The 23,495-nt window shown below is 36.6% G+C and overlaps 1 protein-coding gene across 1 annotated transcript in view; it reads right to left on the bottom strand.

Moving 5' to 3' along the window:
• LOC126175683 (BUB3-interacting and GLEBS motif-containing protein ZNF207-like) overlaps positions 1-21,642 on the bottom strand; it is a 78,417-nt gene extending 56,775 nt beyond the window's left edge. Inside the window, exons 1-3 of the mRNA XM_049922613.1 lie at positions 21,487-21,642; positions 9,329-9,457; positions 2,340-2,481 (exon numbers count right to left, since the gene is read on the bottom strand). Coding sequence (XP_049778570.1) covers positions 2,340-2,481; positions 9,329-9,457; positions 21,487-21,525 — 310 coding nt within the window. The 5' untranslated portion in view covers positions 21,526-21,642. The remainder of the gene's footprint in view (positions 1-2,339; positions 2,482-9,328; positions 9,458-21,486) is intronic.
• Positions 21,643-23,495: the final 1,853 nt, after the last annotated feature.

The raw sequence follows: 23,495 nt of genomic DNA, 5'->3' as shown, positions 1-23,495 counted from the left end.
GCTGACAGCCTTCACTTAACAACCAAGAACAGTAGTATTTGCATAGTGTTGTCAGTGCTAACAGTCAGCAACAATGAGTGAAATAACCACAGAAATCAATGTGGGACGTATGACGAACATATACATTAGGACACTGCAGCAGGATGTGGTGTTAATGTGCTATGGCAACAGACAATCGACAGGAAAACTGTGGCCTGGTCAGATGAGGCCCGATTTCAGTTGTTAAGAGATGATAGTAGGGATCGAGTGTGGCGTGGAGCCCACAATGCCATGGACTCAAGTTGTCAACAAGGCTCTGTGGAAGCTGCTGTTGGCTCCATAATGGTGTGGGCTGTGTTTACATGGAATGGACAATGTCCTCTGGTCCAACTGAATCAATCATTGACTGGAAATGGTTATGACCTGCTACCTGAATACCATTAGCAGCCATCCATGTACTTCATGTTACCTTGACAATACGTCATGTCACCAAGTCACACTTGTGCACAATTGGTTTGAAGAGCATTCTGGAAAATTCGAGCAAATGATTTGGCCACCCACCAAACATTTATACAACTTAATCAAGAGGTCAGTTTGTGCACAAACTCCTAAACCACGATACTTCTGCAAGTATATATAGAGGCAGCATGGCTCAATACTTCTGCAGGAGACTTCTAACAACTTATAAAGTACACGCCACATTAAGTTGTTTAATTGTGCCGGGCAAAACTAGGTGATCCAATATTAGACTTTTGTCACCTCAGTGCATGTACCCTTTCAAACAAGAGGTGAAGATAACCTCAGCTCGCTGTGGCCACAGTTTGGCTTATTAAGTAAATGGCAGCTACTCACTTTAGCGTGTCATGTGGCAGACTTACAACAGAAGCAGGGTGAGATGATGATGTTTGGTTTGTGGGGCGCTCAACTGCGTGGTTATCAGCGCCCGTACAATTACCCAATCTTTGCTCAGTCCAATTTCGCCACTTTCCTGGATGATGATGAAATGATGAGGACAACACAAACACCCAATCATCTCGAGGCAGGTGAAAATCCCTGACCCCGCCGGGAATCGAACCCGGGACCCCGTGATCGGGAAGCGAGAACGCTACCGCGAGACCACGAGCGGCGGACATCACAGAAGCAGGGTGTACATTATGCCTTTTACAATTACCTAGTTTCACAAACAAATAGTTCACCTACAATGTGAAAACTAAATAACAATGAGCAGAACTTTGGGTGCGTAAAAAACTGGCCACAGCAAGTAGCACACGAAATACAGATGCATATCATCTCAGGAAAAGGGGTAACACTTACTACCTCAAAACTGGACACAAAAATTCTCTTTAATGTCAATGAGTATTAATTCTGTACAACTATAATAAAGAAGCCTACAAAAATGAATAATGTAAGAAATGAAAATTAATAATGCAGAAAAGGGAAGTGTGATGTTTCTATTCACATCAGTTTCCTTTTCTTTTGTTTCCACAGTGTCCCCTTACAATTTATTAGTACTGTTGCTTGTGTGAAGTGTGACTCCCATAATTTTGGTTGGTACAGAGAGACAAGATATCTGATCATTATAATCACAGAAACTTTTGCTGCTACCACCTGAGAAAACAGCAATGTACAAACATTTTGTGCCAAACCTGTGTACTTTCTTTGTTACCTGATAATTTCCAGGTAAGACAAATGGAATTTTCATTTCGTTTGTATCAATCGATGAGTTAGTCAATACCTGAAAACAAAATAACATGCACAACAAGCGAATAAGATGAAGTCATATAGTCATTAGTACTTTTTACAGACTGAACTGTAACCAATGGTCAGAAGTACATACATAGGACACTTACACAACCATAAGTCTACCACTGAATCAGTATTGTGAAGTATAGATACATCTCCCTATCCACCAAATCCACGTTGCTACCTAGTGCGAGACAAACACAAATGATCTCAATCTGCAGGAATAACATGACGTAGGCATGAGGATCTGCAGCCGTCTACATACAGCCCTTGCCACAAAACTTTAAAATTAATGTTACTATACATCTGAGAATTAAGCTTTTCTACAGTTATTGTAATATTATATTAGGAATGGACTCACATTACAGTAAAGATAACTGGAAACATGCGCATGCATGCATGCGTGCCCCCCCCCCTCTCTCTCTCTCTCTCTCTCTCTCTCTCTCTCACACACACACACACACACACACACACACACACACACACACACACACACACACACACACACAGAGAGAGAGAGAGAGAGAGAGAGAGAGAGAGAGAGAGAGTGTTGCAGGATACACATTACTAAAACAATTTTAGGGTATATAAAAGTGGATACAGACAAAAGTACTTACCACCAGATGTTTTCCCTTGCTTCTGCCTCTCATGTTCTTTTATGTCCTCTGGTGGTATGCCTTCCATACCATAAATTTCGATTTCTATGTTAGATCTATTTGGTAATGAATTTGGTACTTTATCAATAGTTTCTTTATGGACCTACAACAGAAAATTGCAGTTGGCAAACACGCACACGAAGTAAATTAGGACTCCCTAAGAGTGGAGGTTAAGAAACCACTACTCAGAAACACTGTATTACGCATGCAAACAATTAAGGCACACCCTGAAAGTTAGCAAACATTAATCCCACTGCGACACCAAGAAAGAAATTATACGCCCAAGAAAATCCAAACATACACAATTTTCTACAGAATTCTGCTCAAAAATAAATGTTTACACTTGTATAAATGACCAATTTTTATACCACTAAGAAATGTATAATAAATGCATGGGTTCAAGGTAATATATACCAACAAAATTTGAGCTTCCATCTGGATCAAGTGGATCAATGTTCACTTGAGAGCAGCCAGAAGTTTGAGACAATTTTATTATAATGTATAACAGGTCTCCAATACGCTGGAGACACAGAATATACTGTTTATAAAGACCTTGAACTGCTTAGTTCGAGCAATATTTTACTTCCATTTATTGTGGACACAAAGAAAATTCTGTTATATAGCAGGTTTTGATTAAATTTCATTATGCACAAAGAACTCTTCTTCTCATAACTTATACACTCAATAAATGCACAATGAGTTGGTGAAATTACAAAAAAATGGAGTAGCAAAAAGAAAACAGGGGTACAAAAAGGAAAATGTGACCAAGAAACCCATATTCCAAAACAACAATAAACATTCTTAACATAAAAATGTAGCCAAATATTTTATATTAAACCAGTTTGTCCATTTAGTTATCAATTACTGTCAAATTTATCATATACTATGATACTGCACAACACAGTTACGATTTGTAACACATGAGATACAAAACAGTAAACATAAAATTTGAATGTAAAGTATAATATTAATTCATATGTCTAAAAGTGATCTACAGCTCTGCTGAAATTAAGGGCAGTATATATACACAGAAAATATTTTATGACAATGTTCTGTTCATGACTGTGCAGTAAAATTATCAAATTATTTGCCTGTAATCTAATCTATTACACTGAATTCAATGGACATAAATATAAATGCAATATTAATCCTATACATTGTGTGTTTCCATAAAATTTGCTAGTTTACTTTCCAAAATGGCTATCATAAATTTTTTTAAAAAAAATTACACTAAATCAAAGTAATCCCAATTTTCCTAATTTACTCACAATAAACCCCACCAAGCAGAAAAACATCTATAGTGCCTAAAATGTTACAATGTTCTTAATACAAAAAAGCGGTGTGATTCAAACAAAGCCATAAACAATACAAATCACATAAATTCTTAATATCATGCTTAAAAATTCTTGGTAATAATAGCTAAAAGTTTCTCAAAAATATGAACTTTCTCGTCAAACCTGCGTGGCAACAGCAAGTTATAGAGTGATAATTCTGGGTGGTGTGCTAGATGACGTTCTAACCCCTGTAAAAAAGAGGCCAAAAGTGAATTTATTCAACTTTGGCATAAGGTGTTTAATATTATTTGCCATATTTTTTCAGTAACTACTTTCAATGAAGATGAACAACGGTTAAAAACTTGCACGAAAGGGAACCCTCAATTGTCACATACCTTACCTTTACCAACCTGCACTACTAAATGTGCTCTTATTCCATTAAGTGGAGCTTTTGTCCCCTACTAAAACAATGTAATTCTAAAATATAGGCACATGTTTTCCTGAACAAAACATATTCTAGTTAAAATGAACATTTTCTGAAAAGTGACTTAGCACAGTATTTGAAATGATGTTTATACAGCTGAACTTTGCAACCAATATGAATTAACATTTCATAAACATAAATTGTGCCAAAAACATTCAATGACAACAAACACATTCAACAAACTCTAATGCCCAAAAAGACTGCTTTATAAATCCAACAATATACCCATGAAGTGTTTATACAAATTGCTGATACCAACATATAACTGATCAAAATTTTATGTTCCCAGTAACCAGTTCCAAAACATCAACAGATGCCGAACAATTGTCACCCCACAATGGACAGGTAAACAAGGCAGTGTACAATCATACAGGGTAAACAAAATACTCTGATGATATGAGACAATCCACATTATAAAATGAGGAGGGGGGGGGGGGGGAGGAGCAAACTTTTGAGGCACTGACTTTGCAAATGTTTGTAGTACTTATTAAATGATCCACAAAGAAAACACCGCAAGAATCCAAGGGAGACTGTTGGTAATAAAGACCAGTTACATAAAATGTTACTTTACAATAGCATGCACACTGATCACCCTCAGCCCATGATACATCTGAAATGAGCACTTCATTTTTTCCCCTCTTTACTATGGATTGCACAGCCTAACAAATAGTAGTGTGTTCCTGTCTCTCAAGGTTGCACTAGGCTGTGTTGTGTTGAAAAATGGGAACAGGTAGAGCTATTTCAGTACTCACAGTAAACGAAAATTGAGCACAGTCCATGCAAGCAGCCTCCTACAGAAAAATGCAATAGGAGATAAATAGGCCTGGATGGACTACTACAGGTACTTAATATTCCAAAAGTACACTCACTACTGCCCCCAAATTCACACTTTGCCCTATTGAATTAGTCAAAATTCTTCATGAAATGTTCATTCATAGTAATTCGTAATCATATTGCCAACTGAAAAAAACCTGTTTAAAGCATCAACTGGGAAACATTAAAGAGCATATCTCACTCAGGTCACTACAAACTCAATGTTCTGTACACTATAAAATATTGGCAATCATGAGTAACTCCAGGTTTAAAGAAAGATAACTTGGTATGTAACTACCACCAAAATAACGAAAGGCTGCAGAGTAGAACCAACAGTATCACCTGGGATGAGATAGTCTTGCTGTGTAACATTTTAAAATATAATTTTTTTCCTGACAAAGTTGGTAAGAAAATATTGATTTACTAGGTTGTCTTTCATTTTAAAATGAATGTTGGTCATATAACAACAACTATTTAAATTTTAGGAGACTTCATGAAAGGCAGCACTAGTGTGTTTTGGCTTGATAGTTTTTCATTGCAAGAAAAGCACCAGAGGTGAGATCTCATATGTATGTTCTAGAAGATGTGACGTGTTAAGCATTAACTGCTTAATAGTGCATTCAAGTGCCAGTCAATTAACTCTAATAATGTTTCTCTAATAACTGACAGGTAATTACGAGCCTCCAAGCAATTTCAGGAACATGAAGGGTTGGCATGTCATGCTACAGGAGATGCCTTTCTACAATACTCACAAGAGAAACGTTACAACCCGAATTCCTTTTCCTGGCAAGCAAAAAAGCGGCAGCTAAGTGCACCTGCTGGGCAGGGTATTACTGTTGATTTGAGGAAATGTTTGAAGGAGGTATGCCAAAGAAGCATGCTGGACATCTAAAGAAAGCTGTGATCTTTAATCACAATTATTATTCAACTAAAGTACAAGAACTGAAACTGGGATCTGATTACCAGAATGGGTTTTTCAGTTATGTGAAAAATCAGCAAATAATGTTGATGCATCTAAACTTATAAAATATAAGATTGTTCTTGCAAGAACATAAATTTAGTTCAGGAGCTCAAACCCATTCCTTTCTCTGCAACAATCTGACTGGAGACAATTCATGGCACCTTTTCATTTGCAGATGTATTTAGTCATTTCTTTATTGTGTCTTGTCTACAAATTAATTTCTTCTGTCGTGTTTATCACTGATCCTAAGAGTTAATGCAACCCACTAGCACTAACAAACAATAGTTATTACAATTTCTTAACTAGATCTTTTCATATTGCATTACTTTTATTTTACATTAGATAAATCAGGACTCAATTACAGTGAACGCCATTATGTATAGTATGTGGGGGATTTGGCACTGTCCTGCCTGGCTGTAACAATGTCTACAAAAGTGTATGTCAATGTAGCAGCACTAAACTGAAAACACATTAGAATTAAACAAAGAGAACTTTGACTATTTAGAGAACTGTTTGCCTCTACACTCAAATGCAGGTGAAAGCTGTGGCCCAAAAGTCTAAAATACTGTTATTGAGGGTCAAAAATAACTAATCTCTCAGCAGCATGTCCAAGTTCTTTAATAGTCGAGGTTTCCATCATAATTAGTGTATCTAGATACTTTTTTTGATTGTGTGCATAACAATGTTATGTTTTTCCTAAATGATAGAGGTTTTTTAAACTACCAATCTTTGACATTTGTCAAATTTGTTCTAATGCACATCAGGGGGTAATGAATGATTTCACAGCCGGAACAACTGAAGCTAGTTGACAACTACTTTTCACACTATACTGGACAATACCACAATTAAAACTATGGTATCGAACTTTAAGGTTTTTGTATCATTTACACGCTAGCAAAATATAATACTCTGAGCTCCTGGCATGTTACAGATTATCAAGAAAAACAATTTTTGGTACAATTTTTTACAATAAAATGTCTGGGTCAGGTGCGTTACCTACAGTAAATATGGGTTTCTAAATTTAAACCACAGCCACTTGCACTTCCAGATTTAGGCTACACTTTAATGTATAGCAGGAAAGCTGAGAAACTGTGTTAGAAGGCTATGCCTGCTACTACATGATAAATATATAATATGAACATACCAACAGGTAGCTATTTCAGAGAGTTAAAACAGTGTTCCAAGACCTTAATGTTTCTTTATATCACTGAAATGAAATTATTGTACCACCTTGTCAAATACCCCAAATTTTTTAGAGTGTGTTTCTGTAACGTAGCTTACTAGTGAGCAACAAAACAACTATTTCATTTAGTCACAAACTTTTGTGAACTCCAACTTTAAGAGAATGCTGCTAATTTGATGAAATTTGCTAAATCCTCAGCTATAATGTCGTTTATGTTCTTTTACAAGGTCATTAGTGCACACTAGTAAAAAGGTAATCATTAACCAACGAAAGTCAATGTTGGAACATCAACACTATTATGAAAAGTATAGACTACTACTCACAGTAAGAATGACATGTTGAGTTGCAGACAAGCACAACGAAAAGACTATTACACATTGAGCTTTCGGCCAAAGCCTTCTTAAAAACACACACACACACAAGCAAGGACACATCATGCACAAGTAACTGCTGCCACTAGCTACTTGGGCCAGAGATGGAGATCATCCGTACATGCTTTTGTGAATGTGTGCGTCTTTTTCTTTTCGTTTCCAAAGAGGGCTTTGGGCAAAAGGCCAAAATGTAACATTTTTTTCTTTGTGCCTGTCTGCAACATTTCACCTGTATGGTGAGTAGCAATCTATCCTCTTCAAGGTAATGGTTAAGTGGATAAGGGAATAAGTGTTTACAAATGATAGTAAACAATACACCAAACAACGCAATGTTGTGTAAAAGAACACAATATGGTATCAATCAATCATTTTGAAACAATGAATTCAGATATAATAAATTGAGACATATTGGCAAACATTAAGAAATAAAATGTGACACAGCTAGAATATTCTACAAGATCTTAATGCTTGCTCCCCTCATAAAATGGTAATTAACAACAGATTAGTAAACCCTCGTAAAATTTACAATTGCAGTTGGTACAAATTCATAGTTCCCCAGTCTGGTATTTTCGGTATAGGGTGTAAAGCAAGACATTTTATACCTATTTTGTATGTTACATGCCGTTGGAGGCCTTATAATTGTATTTAATTAGTGCATAAACTATAAATTTTGGCTTCCTTTGAGTAAAATATGGAGTAGTACAATTAACGACAGTTTAGTAACTATGTAATGTTCCCCGTTAGTGTTCTAGGGTTAAACGAGGAAAGTCTAATTCTGACAATTTTCAACTAGTCAATAACAATTTGAGTGGCTGCACTAAAAGTTTCATTAGTTGCAAACTTTACAATGCCACATTCATTCCGAGCACCAACTGCTCGCAGGTGACAATTCACACAGCTGTAATATCTTTCATGAGTACAATGGTGAAAAGAAAAAAAAAGAAAATTATCTTAAATCGTCCCATAATCTAGTAGAGCTTGAAACTCACCAGTATTACAGGACTTCAAACAATGCTCTAACTATTCAAATCACGTTCCACTCTGAAAGGTTACGCTGAGGAACACAATAACTGCAACATTATTATCGGTATCTCTGGACTACTGACAGCCTATCACACAAAACCAATTGTTATGCCATGGGCATGACACTGTACATACCATGAACAAAACTTTCAAAGCACCATCTTAAATTAAGTAGCTTACAGAATTGTTTAATACTGTTTACTGATGCTATTATCACACATTTGCCCTCTTTACATCTGTATAATATCATTTACACAGCTCTTCAGGTAACTCAACGAAACAAATGAATAACTGAATCTTTTGCTAACAAAAGGCCTTGTGTTTACAATCCTTGTTTCTCTAGTCTACATTTAATTTAACAAGATTAAAATTAATTTCACATCTACCAAGGAAATGACTGTCCTCAGAAGATAGAAATTTTGTCTAGCGTGCTCTGATCAACATTTCTTAAAAGTTTGTTTTGAAATTTTGAACAAAAATTTTAACATAAGTGAGTTTCTATTAAGCAGTACAAACACCTTTAGACAAAAGCCGATTATTTGAGAAGCCAACATAATCTGCACTCAAAATGTCACATTGAATGAATTAATTCTGCAATAACCAGTTTCCTTTGTGAAAAATCAAGCTAGGAAATCATCTTAAACTTTAAACTGATAATGTATGTTCCAACGTCCACTGTGCAACACATTTATTACCATACTACTGCCATATTGCATGATGATACTGATAAAATTTGATAGCATAATGTAAAAGCACATACATCTCTCAAAAATATACAGATAGTGTCCACACAGAGTGCGACAGTACGCTTTTCTTTTCAAATGCTCACAAAATTTCTTACCTGCATGCAATGTATCGATAATCCGGGTCCAGTATAGAGTTTCTTGTGACAAATGTGACATTTAAAATGTTTTGCCTTTTGATGCTGGATGAGAATTTTTTCATCATCAAATTCTCGGTTACAATACCAAAGTTATTAAGGAAATAACATAAAAAAGTTTACAGAGCAAAACAACATTCTTAAGCTGAAGACAGCACTGACATTACAATTAATAAAACCTACATGTAATAATAATAATAATAATAAACCAGATGGAGGCCCGGGAAAAGAATAGGCCTTCGGTATGTTCAGCCAGTCGTAAAAGTCGACGAAAAGAACAAACCACTAATAGGGCTAACCCCCCTTTTAGTGTGATTAGTTGGTTCAGGACAGAAATAATGAAGCCTTGGACAAGCGCTGTCATGGTCGGGGACAACGCTTGAACCCTATGCCCGTCCACAATGGTAACGACACTGCTAGCCACATGGAAAATGATTTAAATCCAAACAGAGGTGTTTTGCAGGATATGCTTCCTGCAACCTCTCTAGAAGGAAAACCAAGACAGAGGATGAGATGGTCAGATGAAGTTAACCGACACCTCATGTTCTGTTATTACCAAGCAACAAACTTAGGAACCAACACAACTGGATACAGATCACAAGTATACACAACATTTATTACCAGATACCCAGAATTAAAATTTTTAACAGAACAACGGCTAGCTGATCAGATCCGTGTAATAATAAAAAATAACAGGATACCCCAGTCAGAATTAGAAAACATCAAACAACAAATACAACAAATACTGGAACAAAATAATGTGCAATCAGAAGAAGAAAATACAGTAATGGACACAAACATCCCATAGCAAACAAACAAAGAACACCACACATCAATTAAACAATCAGAGGAAAACGACATCTTAAGACGGCCACCAGAACAATCACAAACAGAACATGAAGTGACACACATGTTAGATATAGAAGAAAAAATTCAGCTAACGTATATGGAATACACAAATACAGACATTAGACCATTCTTGCATAGACCACCAAATAACCCGAAAGGCGAAACAACAATAACAACTATCAACACAATCATACACAACAAAATAAATGAAAATACAACTGTGGAAGAGTTACAACTACTGGTTTATATAGGAGCACTCACTACACTAAATATACACACTAGGCAGAGATCAGAACAAACCAACACACAGAAGAAACCCAAATAACCAGCATGGCAACACAGGCTACAGATCAGAATAGAAAAACTGAGAAAAGACATCGGACAGCTAACACAATTTATAAGAAACGAAATATCAGACAAAAAACGAAAAAGATTAGGTAAAATCTCACAACAAGAAGCGATAGAGCAATTAGATGAAAAGAAGCAGAAATTACAAGCATTGGCCAAACGACTTAGAAGATACAAAAAAAGTGAAAATAGAAGGAAACAAAACCAAACATTCAACACAAACCAAAAGAAAATATACCAAACAATAGATAACGCACACATTAAAATAGACAATCCACCAAACATAACAGACATGGAACACTTCTGGAGCAACATATGTTCTACCTCCCTTCAGTACGTAATAAGAGTTTTTTGGCTTTTTTTTTAAAAAAAAAATCTCACGAGATAGAATAAACTGATCCTACTTCACTAAGCAATCAGTAAAGAAACGATTTTTTGACTTAAAAAAAAAAAAATCTCACGAGATAGAACAAACTGATCCTACTTCATTAAGCAATCAGTAAAATGATGCACCCAATATCAAGCGATCGCTTTTAGACTTACATTCAATTATTTTAATGATAGTGCTTATTAGAACACAGAACTGCTTTATTATCTATGCCTCGAACTGAAGACATTACGATCTATGACTAAGGAATGAGGTCATTGTTCAAAGCCGACGGGTTGTATCCCCTGCTGCACTAGACCCGACAAATGTAAGAAAAATAGCATAGTCAAGGGAAAACACACTAAACAAAATTACATACTGGATAACCACAGCGACTGCATAGAAGCGATGGAAGAAACAGATGCCTATAAATATCTAGGATACAGACAAAAAATACGAATAGATAATACAAATATTAAAGAAGAACTAAAAGAAAAATATAGAACAAGACTAACAAAAATACTGAAAACAGAATTGACAGCAAGAAACAAGACAAAAGCTATAAATACTTATACTATACCAATATTGACCTACTCATTTGGAGTAGCGAAATGGAGTAACACAGACCTAGAAGCACTCGATACACTTGCACGATCACAATGCCACAAATATAGAATACATCACATACATTCAGCAACAGAAAGATTCACATTAAGCAGAAAGGAAGGAGGAAGGGGATTTATCGATATAAAAAACCTACATTATGGACAGGTAGACAATTTAAGAAAATTCTTTCTAGAACGAGCAGAAACTAGCAAAATACACAAAGCAATCACTCATATAAATACATCGGCTACACCACTGCAATTTCATAACCACTTCTACAACCCTTTAGATCACATAACATCAACAGATACGAAGAACGTAAATTGGAAAAAGAAAACACTACATGGCAAGCACCCGTATCATCTAACACAGCCACACATCGATCAAGACGCATCCAACACATGGCTAAGGAAAGGCAATATATACAGTGAGATGGAAGGATTCATGATTGCACTACAGGATCAAACAATAAACACCAGATATTACAGCAAGCATATTATTAAAGATCCCAATACCACAACAGATAAATGCAGACTCTGCAAACAACAAATAGAAACGGTAGATCACATCACAAGTGGATGTACAATACTAGCAAATACAGAATACCCCAGAAGACATGACAATGTAGCAAAAATAATACATCAACAGCTTGCCTTACAACATAAACTTATAAAACAACACGTTCCCACATAAAAGTATGCACCGCAAAATGTACTGGAGAATGATGAATACAAATTATACTGGAACAGAACCATTATAACAGATAAAACAACACCACATAACAAACCTGACATCATACTCACCAATAAAAAGATGAAATTAACACAACTAATCGAAATATCCATACCCAATACAACAAATATACAAAAGAAAACAGGAGAAAAAATTGAAAAATACATCCAACTGGCTGAGGAAGTCAAGGACATGTGGCATCAGGATAAAGTTGACGTTATACCAATTATACTATCAACTACAGAAGTCATACCACACAATATCCACCAGTACATCAACGCAATACAGCTACATCCAAACTTATATATACAACTACAGAAATCTGTAATTATTGATACATGTTCAATTACCCGAAAGTTCCTAAATGCAATGTAACATATACTGTACAGTTAAAAGGAAGTCACGCTTGATGAAGGTCCGCGTCACTTTCCATTTTTAACCAGACATAACATCTGAGACAGGAAAGAGAAATAATAATAATAATATGGGAAGGATGGACTAGTACTTACCACACAGAGTAAGCATTAAGTATTTATTATACAACACCTTAACATCCTACATACTAGAAGGTGATCAAACTGAATTTTTATGGAAAACCTTTCATTTGCATAAACTAATACACACTAGCTCATAATAAATTATTAGTTGAGTTTTAATTTCCTGTGAGCAATGCCTTTGACTTTTCTGTCACTGCCACATATACTGCAGGATTCTGGAGCAAGTAAACAGAAAATATTGGAAAATGAAGCTATTAGCTTCCAGACAAAAAAGACCTCTGGCTACACTACACATCAGTCCATCGCCTCAACAACAATTTCACATTCACATTCATTGGCTTCGGCAACAGCCAACCTAGTTGTCACTTTCCAACCTAACCTACACCTGGAACAGAACAACAAAGTAACTGTATGTTGAGCACATTAGTGAGCTCATGGTCTGTTCACCATTATGCACAAGTCTAATATGGCTTCAGAACAGCATATGTGTGTTTCTATACCAATTATGTTCAAGTGTCCCCTGTTAATGTGCAATATTAAGTTCACTTCAAATGGTACTAATAGAAGTGCCACATACCTAAACACTTTCAGTTAGCTTAGCACGTTCAGTAAACAGAACCTACTGTAAAGAGAAACTAAGCCAGTACAAAAAGAAAAATTGTGTTGAAGATTGCAATTGTCATCCCAAGTTGACTAGTAATTGGCAAATGAGGTAGCCAACTCATGTTCTGATTGGTTGCTGCACTGGTAGATGTCCTGTGAACAGCTAGCTCGGATCAGGTCTAGACCTCGAACTACACTACAATTATACTCCGATAAAAATAATTTTGTGACTAATTTTTCAGTGAGCTGAATGGTAAGAGCCAATTGTTGTTCTTTCTCTAGAGCCATGTACTTTGTGTTTTGCCTATACATAAAGAGCATTATCTAGCATGGCTGAGTGCATGCCAGAGCGTGCCACCACCCCCTCCCCCTCCCCAATACAATACACATTTATACTCTACAAACTACTGTTAAGTGCAGGGCAGGTGTATGTTCCATTGGACCAGTTACTAGGTATTTCCCCTGTGCAATTTGTGTGTGCAGTGTGGGAAGAATGGTTATTTAAATGTCTGTGTGCATTCTGTAATTAATCCAATCTCATCCTCATGATCCTAATGGGAGCAATACATAGGGGGCTGCAGTATATTCATAGAGTCATAATATAAAGCCAGTTCTTGAAAGCTTTGTTAGTAGGCTTTCTCAGGATTTGTTACATCTACCTACAAAGAGTCTGCCAGTTCAGTTTCTTTAGTCTCTGTGACTCTCCTATGGGTGAAACAAACATGTGATAATTCATGCTGCCCTTCCTTAAGCAATAATCTAAGGTACGTGACTTTTCTATTCCATAGTCTTAAGATACCACATTCTTTTCATTTTGTGAATTGCACAATTTTATATTTCTGAACATTTAAGAAAGTTGCCAATCTTTTGCAACTCTTTGGAATATGACAGAATATTTATGCAGTTTCTTTCAGACAGTACATCATTATAGATAACTGCATCATCTGTGAAGTGTCCAATATTGTTCACAAGGTCATTAACATAAAATGTGAACAGTAAACATCCCAACACACTTCCCTGGGGCACACCCGATGTTAGTTCTACAGTCTGTATATGTGAACAAGAAAAAATATTTCCCACATAAAAAAAACTTTTTGATGGGCAACTGGTTGGTTTGAGGGAGGGGACCAAACAGTGAAGTCATCAGTCCCATTGGATTACGGAAGGATAGTGAAGGAAATCAGCCATGCCCTTTTAAAGGAACCACCCCAGCACTTGCCTGAAGTGATTTAGAGAAATCACGAAAAACCTGAATCAAGATGGTGGAACGCGGTTTTGAACTGTCATCCTCCCATATGCAAGCCTAGTTTGCTAACCACTGCACCACCTCATTCGGTTTGTCGGATGAAAATATACTTTTTTCCAGGTGAAAATACACTATACCCCTGGTGAAAGTACTTTTTTTCTGTGTTGAGTGACAGAAAATATCCCCTCAGAGCTGTAAAATTTACACATCCTTTGAGTTGTAAAGATTTTATACACTGGCATAGAGCTTCCTGGCACTTTCGGAAATGAAACCCAGCAAAAAATGAGGAAAAGATCTTTGATGTGTGGCAACGTTTCCACAGCATATTTTCGTATTATGAAAGTATACACATCAATTCCATGAAATACAGTACGATAACTTCCGAGGCACTGTAATCTATATTGCCATATGTTTTTGTCAGCCAATCATAGCTCATGTCTCGTGATCTCACCATCCAACAGCAACATCATTGTTAAGCAGCACAAACACTAAATGGGCAAAGTTAATGGTTTAAATATATAAACATACAGCACAGCTACAAGAAAAGCTAAGCTTTCACATATGATATGGATCAACAAAAATTTTTTGTAGTATTTTTCCCTGAGGGTGTGGATAGGCAGTATCCCAAGAGCACAGCTTCAATTGAAGTTGAAAATCTCTGAGAAGCAGGATTATAAATTTCACTGCAGTGCACTTAGGATTTCACGGGTTACCGGGCTGAATACATTTTCCGTTGACCACTTCAACTTTTCCATGGGAAAGCCAATCGTGTGAAATTGTTCAAAAACTCACTTCACGCTTCTAATATTCAGCATTCTTCTGTAGCACCATATTTCAATGGCTTCTATTCTCTTCTTATCTATACTTTTTATTGTCCCATGTTTCACTTCCATACATGACATGACTACACTCCATACAAATACTTTTTAACACTTAAATCTACATTCGATGTTAACAAATTTCTCTTCTTCAGAAACATTTTTCTTGCAACTGCCAATCTACATTTCATATCCTTTCTACTTTGGCCATCATCAGTTATCCTGCTGCCCAGATAATGTAACTCATCTATTATCATAAGGGTCTCATTTCCTAATCTGATTCCCTCAGCGTCATCTGATTTAACTGTTACATTTGTCATCATTGTTTTGCATTTGTTGATGTTCATTTTATATCCTTTCAAGACACTGTCCATTCTGTTCAATTGCTCTTACAAGTCCTTTGCTGCCTCTGACAGTATAACAATGTCATCGGAAAACTTCGTAAGTTTTTATTTCTTGTCCCTGAACTTTAATTCCTTCTCCAAATTTTTCCTGGGTTTCCTTTAATACTCGCTCAATCCACAGATTGAATAACATCAGGGATAAACTATAACCCTATCTCGCTCCCTTCTCAATCAATCACTGCTTCCTTTCCATGCCTCTCCAGTCTCATTTCTGCAGTCTGATTTCTGTACAAGTTGTAAGTGGCATTTCGTTCCATGTATTTTACTCCTGCTACCTTCAGAATTTGAAATAGAGTATTCAAGTCAACTGACAAAAGCTTTCTCCAAGTCTACAAATGCTATAAACACAGATTTGCTTTTCCATAACCTATCTTCTAAGATAAGCCATAGAGTCAGAACTGCTCGTGTTGCTACATTTCTCCGAATCAAAACTGATCATCCCTGAGGTTGGCTTCTACACGTTCTTCCAGTCTTCTGTAAGGAATTCGTGTTAGTAGTTTGCAACCATGACATTAAACTGGTAGTTCGATAATGCTCACACTTGTCAGTAACTGCTTTCTTTGGAACTGGAATGTTTCCTGTTCTCTTCCACGTATACAATGTTTTTCGTGACTCCTAAACCGAAAGGTAGTAATGATTAAATTATACTCTGTACAAGATTCTGCCATGTGGCTTCCTCTTCTTTCTATTCTCCCACTCCATTTTCATCTCCTATTTTTCCTTCTCTTCCTTTTTCTATTATTGAATTCCAGTCCCCCCATCACAACTGAATGACTTCTTTTATCTGATCATACATTTATTCAATCTCTTCATCATATGTGGAGATAGATGGCACATAAACTTATACCACTGTGGTCAGTGTGGGCATTCTGTATATCTTGGCTAAGATGACGTAGTCACTACTGTTCATAGTAGCTTACCCACATTCCTGTTTTCTTATTCATTATCAAAACTACTCCAGCATTATCCTTATTTGATCTTGTATTTATAACCCTGAATTCACTTGATCAGAAATTCTGTTCCTCCTGCCACCAGATTAATTCCCCCTGTATCTAACTTTAAACCTGTCACTTTCCCTTTTTAAATTATCTAACCTACCTACCCAATTAAGGGCTCTAACATTCCACTTTCCGATTTATAGAATCCCAGTTATCTTTCACCTGATGAGAACGTCCTCAAGAGTAAACCCCACTCGAAGCACCAAATGCGCGACTATTTTACCTCCAGAATATTATACCCTAGATGATGCCATCATCGTTTAACCAGGCAGTAGAGCTGCATGTCCTCAGGAAAAATTATAGCTGTAGCTTCCCCTTGCATTCAGCTGTTTATTTAAGATATAACAAACACAAATAAGCCAAAAATTTTAAGTAATGCCGTACATGGTTGGTCTTATGGGTTCAAAATTTTTCCAAGTGTTTGGCCCCCAGTGTTTAGTTTTGCATGAAAGTCTAACACTCCGTGGTTTAAACAATTAATCATTCATTCTCAAATATAACATAATTCATCTATCATAAAAGGAAATTTACTTTGAAAGTAACACTTCTCAAACCACTATTACAATATTTTCCTGCAAACTGTTGAAAATGTAAACATTTGCGACATCACACTCATTGAAACGAGGCACTGAAAGCAGCTTGTTGATACAAAGTATTGCATAGCATTTTACACATTTTGCTGTCAGCAGGCACTTGTATCTCCACTGCATTTTGTTGTTGTAAATGGTGCATTTTTTTTGCAACGAAGTTTTATTTTGCTGTTATTCTCTCATTTGTGTTTTATTGCTGCAGTAGTATTCTGCAGTAGTGGGATAAAGCAAAACTGGTAAGAGTAACAGTTCTTACCCGTCAAAATTACAAAAATTTAACTGGAAACCAAACCAATGAGAAATTCCCAGGTCTTTCCCCGACGAAAAAATGAATGGGATTTTTCTCAGACTTCCCAGTTGTCCCGGAGCATATACACCTTGTTCTACGCCTGTTGGTGGCTCTCCAATGTAACTTGTAGCGTCCTCCATACCAAAAAATCCTCAATCCAGTAACAAATATTGCTTGTTACTCCATATAATCGTACTTTTGATGAAAAGCATAAATGTGATATTGACTCAGATGCTTTTTGGATATAGAGAAATAGGGTCGACAGAAGCGTTCGATCCCACGCGTCTGCTTTGACCTGTGACATGACGGAGCGGAGTTTGGTTTGTGAGTGTGGCGTGTTTGTAGATGTCATCGTGTTATGGTTTGTTGTGCTCTCTGGAGGTATGTTCAGGGTTGTCGTTTGTGTGGTGTAATGGGCTCAGTTTGCTTTTGTTCATTATCAAGAATTGTTCAAATGTCGGCTGTGTTTGTAGTGGAATTTGTTTCAGTGAGTTAACAATTTTGTGTGAAGGTTAATTTAGTGTTGTTCGCTGCACGTCATGTGGTAATTTTTTAAAATTAATCGGTTGTTATTTTTGTTCAGGAATGGATATGACGGATAAAATTAACACTGCGCAGGTCAAGGGAAGTGTTCAATCCCAATATGTGGCTGTGTATGTTGGTGTTGGTATCGGGAGATGTTTTTGAGCTATATAGGCCAAGGGAAGTGTTTGATCCTAATTTATAGAATGGGAAGCTGCTGTTGAGCTATTTGGGTCAAGGGAAGTGTCAGACTCCAGATGATATTGTGTTTAGTGGTATTTGGAGAGTTTTCTGATGTCGGGTTTTTTCGTCGTTTTGTTTGGTTTTGTATGGGTGTGGGTGTCTAAGTTTGTTTATAATTAGTTTGCCCCCACCCAAAAACACTCCATTTTCTGCACTTGTCCCGTTAGTATCATTAGGCTTTTTGTGGAAAGTGTGTGTGTTTGTTTTTCGATGTATTTTCATCCTCATAATGTGTACGTAACGACTTTATATGTGCCATATTGGAATCGAGGTTTATGGTCGTTTCCGCCATATTTGTGACGTCATTGGTTAATGCAGACGGGCGGGATCGGAAGCTTCTGTATTTTCGAGAAATACTGCCTCTACCTGACTGTCTTCATCTATGGCTTTCAGTACGGCATGCAAGGAAAGTGCGAGTTGGGTTTCAAATGATTGATGTTTTTAGAATCCATGTTGGCTCGCCAGGAGGAGGTCATTCTGTTTGACATACCGTACCTCAGCATGTTTGAGCTCAGAACATGTTCTCAGAATCTACAACAACAAATTAATGTCAAGGATGTAGGACAGTAGTTCCAGGGGTCACTTCTGCTACTCTTGTTGTAGACATGTCTGACCAGTGCTTTCTTTCACTTACTGGGTACTGTTTATTGTTCAAGGAGTTTACGATACATTATACTTATTTTATTCCAGTTACAGTATGTCACCAGAACATGGATTTGGTAATCATATCTGTTGTCTTCTCCAACTCACAGCGAAACACTCACCTCCCAACATAACCCAGATCTCTAGCTATGGGACAGATCATTGTCACAACAGTGTAGATTACACCTCTGAGAGAAAATCATTTATTTATTTCAATGCAGGCAGTGCAGCAGTACTGAATACATCAATAAAAGGAACTCCTGTACATAGCAAAATCAGAAATAAAGAATGGCTGTCCATGCAATGCGAGTAACTCACAATTTCAAGTTCACCCAAAAATGTACCACAAATTGGATATCAGAAGAGGCCTGCCTACTGACAGTAAATATCTATAATTATAAACTTTCCTTATGTTTGAACCCACACTTACAAATCAGTTTAACATATTTGAGAAGTATTTGTTACATGGCAAAGTACAGTGCCCACCATCTAAAACAACAATACTTTCCTCTGAAATACTTAGTATATTACCACTTCATCCAGTGTGCACAGTGGTTAACTGTCAGATTTCAGCAACAAAGATCCAAGTTTCGGGCCAAGAAGAACAACAAGAAAAGGATCATCAGCTTTGCCTAATGACATAATGTTAATGATTGCTGTGAAGTCACATTTTGGTGTGTGTATTTGCAGTTTTGTTATTAGTTGGCAAATCAAACATATGAGAAATTATAAAAACCTTGTTTTGGTGAAAGACTCATCTGTAGCTTTGCTTGAGGTCTAGGTTAAGTTGGTCTGATATGTAGCTTAGCCCATTTGGAAAATCATCACTGGTATGTTATAGTCGCCACATTGTTTATGACATTTGCTGCATGTTTCCTACATCAATGGTCAGGAACAACAACTCGTACAGAATACTCCTCTTCTCCCAAGTTTCAATCCCTAGTCAACGGTAGGATGTTTCCTGTCACTCACTGCTTCTTTCACACATGACAATGAAAAATGCAAAGTTGAACCAGGGTTCAGAGTCCACTTTAAACAACAGCTTTCACAAATGGGTACATCAGACACTTCCAGGCAAGTGCATACCACAACCAATGATGCCATCTGTAGAAGATTCTGGTGTTCCTGTTAGCTATCATATGAAAAGTAGTGCTCCCTTTTGAAGACATATAATCACTGATTTAATTTTTCAAATTTGGTTGCCCCAGTAAATAATACCTAACATTTAAAGCTAAAAATAACAGTATAAAGGTAATTTGAATAACAAACAAAAAACTCCTTTCCTCAACCCATATTTCAAGCAAATTGTCGTGAACTACTTAAAAATACTTTTAGTCAATAGGTGAAATTTAGTGAAAAATCTGCTCTACTTCAGTCAAATGGTTTGCATTCTTTGAATATCCTAGATATTTATTTTTCGGCTAGTGTGTGAAAGGTATGGAAACTTGACTCTAAAAACTCATGTCTTTGACAGAATCCACTAAAACAATTTCATATTGCATCCTATGCAACCTTCAAATAAAAAATGACTTCCCTCTCAAAATATATTAGCAAAATTCTATACTTCTAAATACCAATCACTCAAAGAATGAGCAATGTATGTACAGGACCTGCTATTAACTACAGGCCAACAGCATCTAGTGATGTCACACAAAGAACTGCTTTACTCACCGTGTCACCAAAATTGTACACATAATTTGCCTTACAACTTAACAAAATAGTCGAATTGCTTCTCTCAGTCCGCAAGAGTTTGTGCAACATAACTACTTTCTTTGTCAATAACAAAATTGATCACATCAATCACAAACTCTATAATAAATGTTTCTTATATTTACAGTTCATCAACCATCAGAATTAACTAATACCCATTAGCAGAGATAAAAATCATAATTTCGACAGAATCACTTTATAACTCCAATATTCCACTTATACCAACCAACAATGCCTCTGTCATAAACATTCTACATCACTACTATGTAAGAATGCATTAGGTCTACTGTATGCCAGACAGCACAAAACCACTGAGATAAACTCAGACAACTTTAATACAGCTTGAGCTGCACAAAACCAATGGGATGAACACACAGAATTTAAATACAGCTTTAGCTCTCAAAATGAATAGTTATACAACATAAACACTGTCTATGATAGTTAGTAATACCCTCCTTCAAAACTTCACATATTACCACTCAAAAACTTTGCAAAGGATGCACAGGTGTTAATTATTAATTTGAAACATCCCAGTCTACAAACTACCTCAACTTGATTACACATAGAGTTCTATTTACTAATACTAAAATTGGAGATAATTCCGAACATATACGCAATTACAATAAACATGTATAACTTCTGCTAAAGGATACCAGCACCAAGGTTTGGACAGCTTCTTCTTCTTGCGACCCATATCAAAAAAAGTTAAATTTTTACACTTTATGAAACTATATTACACTAAATCTGTTAACAACGGCACCCAATATTCCTGAGTAACATGGCGTCCAGGATATACTTAATTTCGCATCTTTGACGTATGCCTAAACGTCCAAAGATAAAAATTATACACTCAACGATTTTAGCGTTGACACAACGTTTCAGCAGGCATTGTAAACTTGCACATGCACACGCAACAACTACTTGTTCCAGACTTATTGCCTTACATTCAACGATCTATTCGTGTACATAACGTCTCCGCAGACAGATTGTTGCATATGAACAGGAGATTTGCGAAGATACGCGTTGTGTGCAAACTTGGAAAACTGCACAAATCTGTGGACACCAACCACATAAAAGTTGATAGGTCGTAAAGTTTAGACAGGAGATCTCCACAGATCTGGTGTGCGAGTTGCGTTCGAGTGAGTTATTTGTTCAGCCTAGCGTCACTTGTCTGTATGTGAGCAGTGGATTTTAAAATGGCGGATACATGTCACTGCTCTACAGAGTTTAAGCTGAATTTATTGAACTGTATAGCTGAATTCTTATAGATCAGAAAGACATCTGCCTTATAGAGAGCTTACATTGGAATCAGGTGCCACAGTTTAAGTTAAATAATGAGCTCGCCGACTTGATAAATATCTGTAGAACTGTCCTACAAGCACACATCAATTTGTCCCGAGAGAGATTTTTCAAGAAGCATTTGACGATATAGGAAAAGGGAAAAATGTTAACGGAGTCTTCATCAACAGCATTCGCTATCCTGACGATATAGTATTTGTTTCTGATAGTTTAAATGAACTTCAACGACTAGTCTAGTAGGACATCAGGGCTACAGCAATGTTATAGGTTACAATATTAGCACCAAAAAGACGAATATTGTGAATGTCACACGGCAGCCTGGCTCCTCTACTAATGCAAATCTGCGATTCAACGCCTCCTTAATACAAAGAGCAGACAAGTTTAAGTACACTGGAACGTCGCTCTGTGAGGACTTCAGATCAAAAAAATGGAGAGAAAGTGCTACATAGAGAACACGCATAGCCATTAATAAATCTTCAGAAAATTCTTTTAAGCACATACTTTGACTTAAATCTTACATTTCAGTATGTAAGGTGCTGCATCTGGTCTGTACTGCACTTCGACGTATTTCTGAAGGATCGACACTAAATATGATAATGGTGAGGCAGATAAAGGCTTTTCTTGTGAATTTACCACTGAACACCTAAAATAGCATGGACAGCAAGAGTAACCATCACGAAAACATTGCAAAGAAAATGCAAACAGAGAGAAATATTAACAACATTTAAAAGAAGAAAAACTGCATACATACATCTAATACACGTTTCTGCCATCGATAATAGACTAGGTGATTGAGGAAAAAAGAAGAAAAGCGCTAAGAAGAATATCTCAGTTAGATAACATAAAGCAGTGAACAGGATTATCAAATGCAGATCGACTAATACATACTGTGGTTCATAGAATAAATAAAAATGAATGCATCATATCGTCGCTATCTTCTATTGATGGATAGGGAGAAGAAGGAGAGGAAGAAGATAGCAGTCACACGTTCATGAGAAACTAAGAGCAAGGATGAGGCAAATGGCTGCAGACATCAACACAGAGCTTTATCCAATTCCTCTTTTAATGCTACTGATAGAAATCACTTTATAACTGAGGTGACGGTACATACATAACTGAAGCAAAATTCTCAATGCTGCTTGCTTTGTATTTTGAAATCTCTCTCATTATGCTGACATGCAAAAGAAATTGCTAGCATAATTTCCCTCAGTACTGTCCTGTGACACAATCTTACGTAACAGTATTGAAAAAATTAGTAGGCCCTGCTGTAAAGAATGTTTCCCAGCACACTCTGTTTCGAATTTGACAAGCCAACAAGAAATGTTCAACCAAGTTTACTAGAAGTCCACGACTGGAGCATGTAAG

The sequence above is a fragment of the Schistocerca cancellata genome, chromosome 3, assembly GCF_023864275.1.
Source record: "Schistocerca cancellata isolate TAMUIC-IGC-003103 chromosome 3, iqSchCanc2.1, whole genome shotgun sequence".
NCBI lineage: Eukaryota > Metazoa > Arthropoda > Insecta > Orthoptera > Acrididae > Schistocerca > Schistocerca cancellata.
Note: the sequence above shows the minus strand (reverse complement) of the source record. Positions and strands in the feature narration are given on the sequence as shown.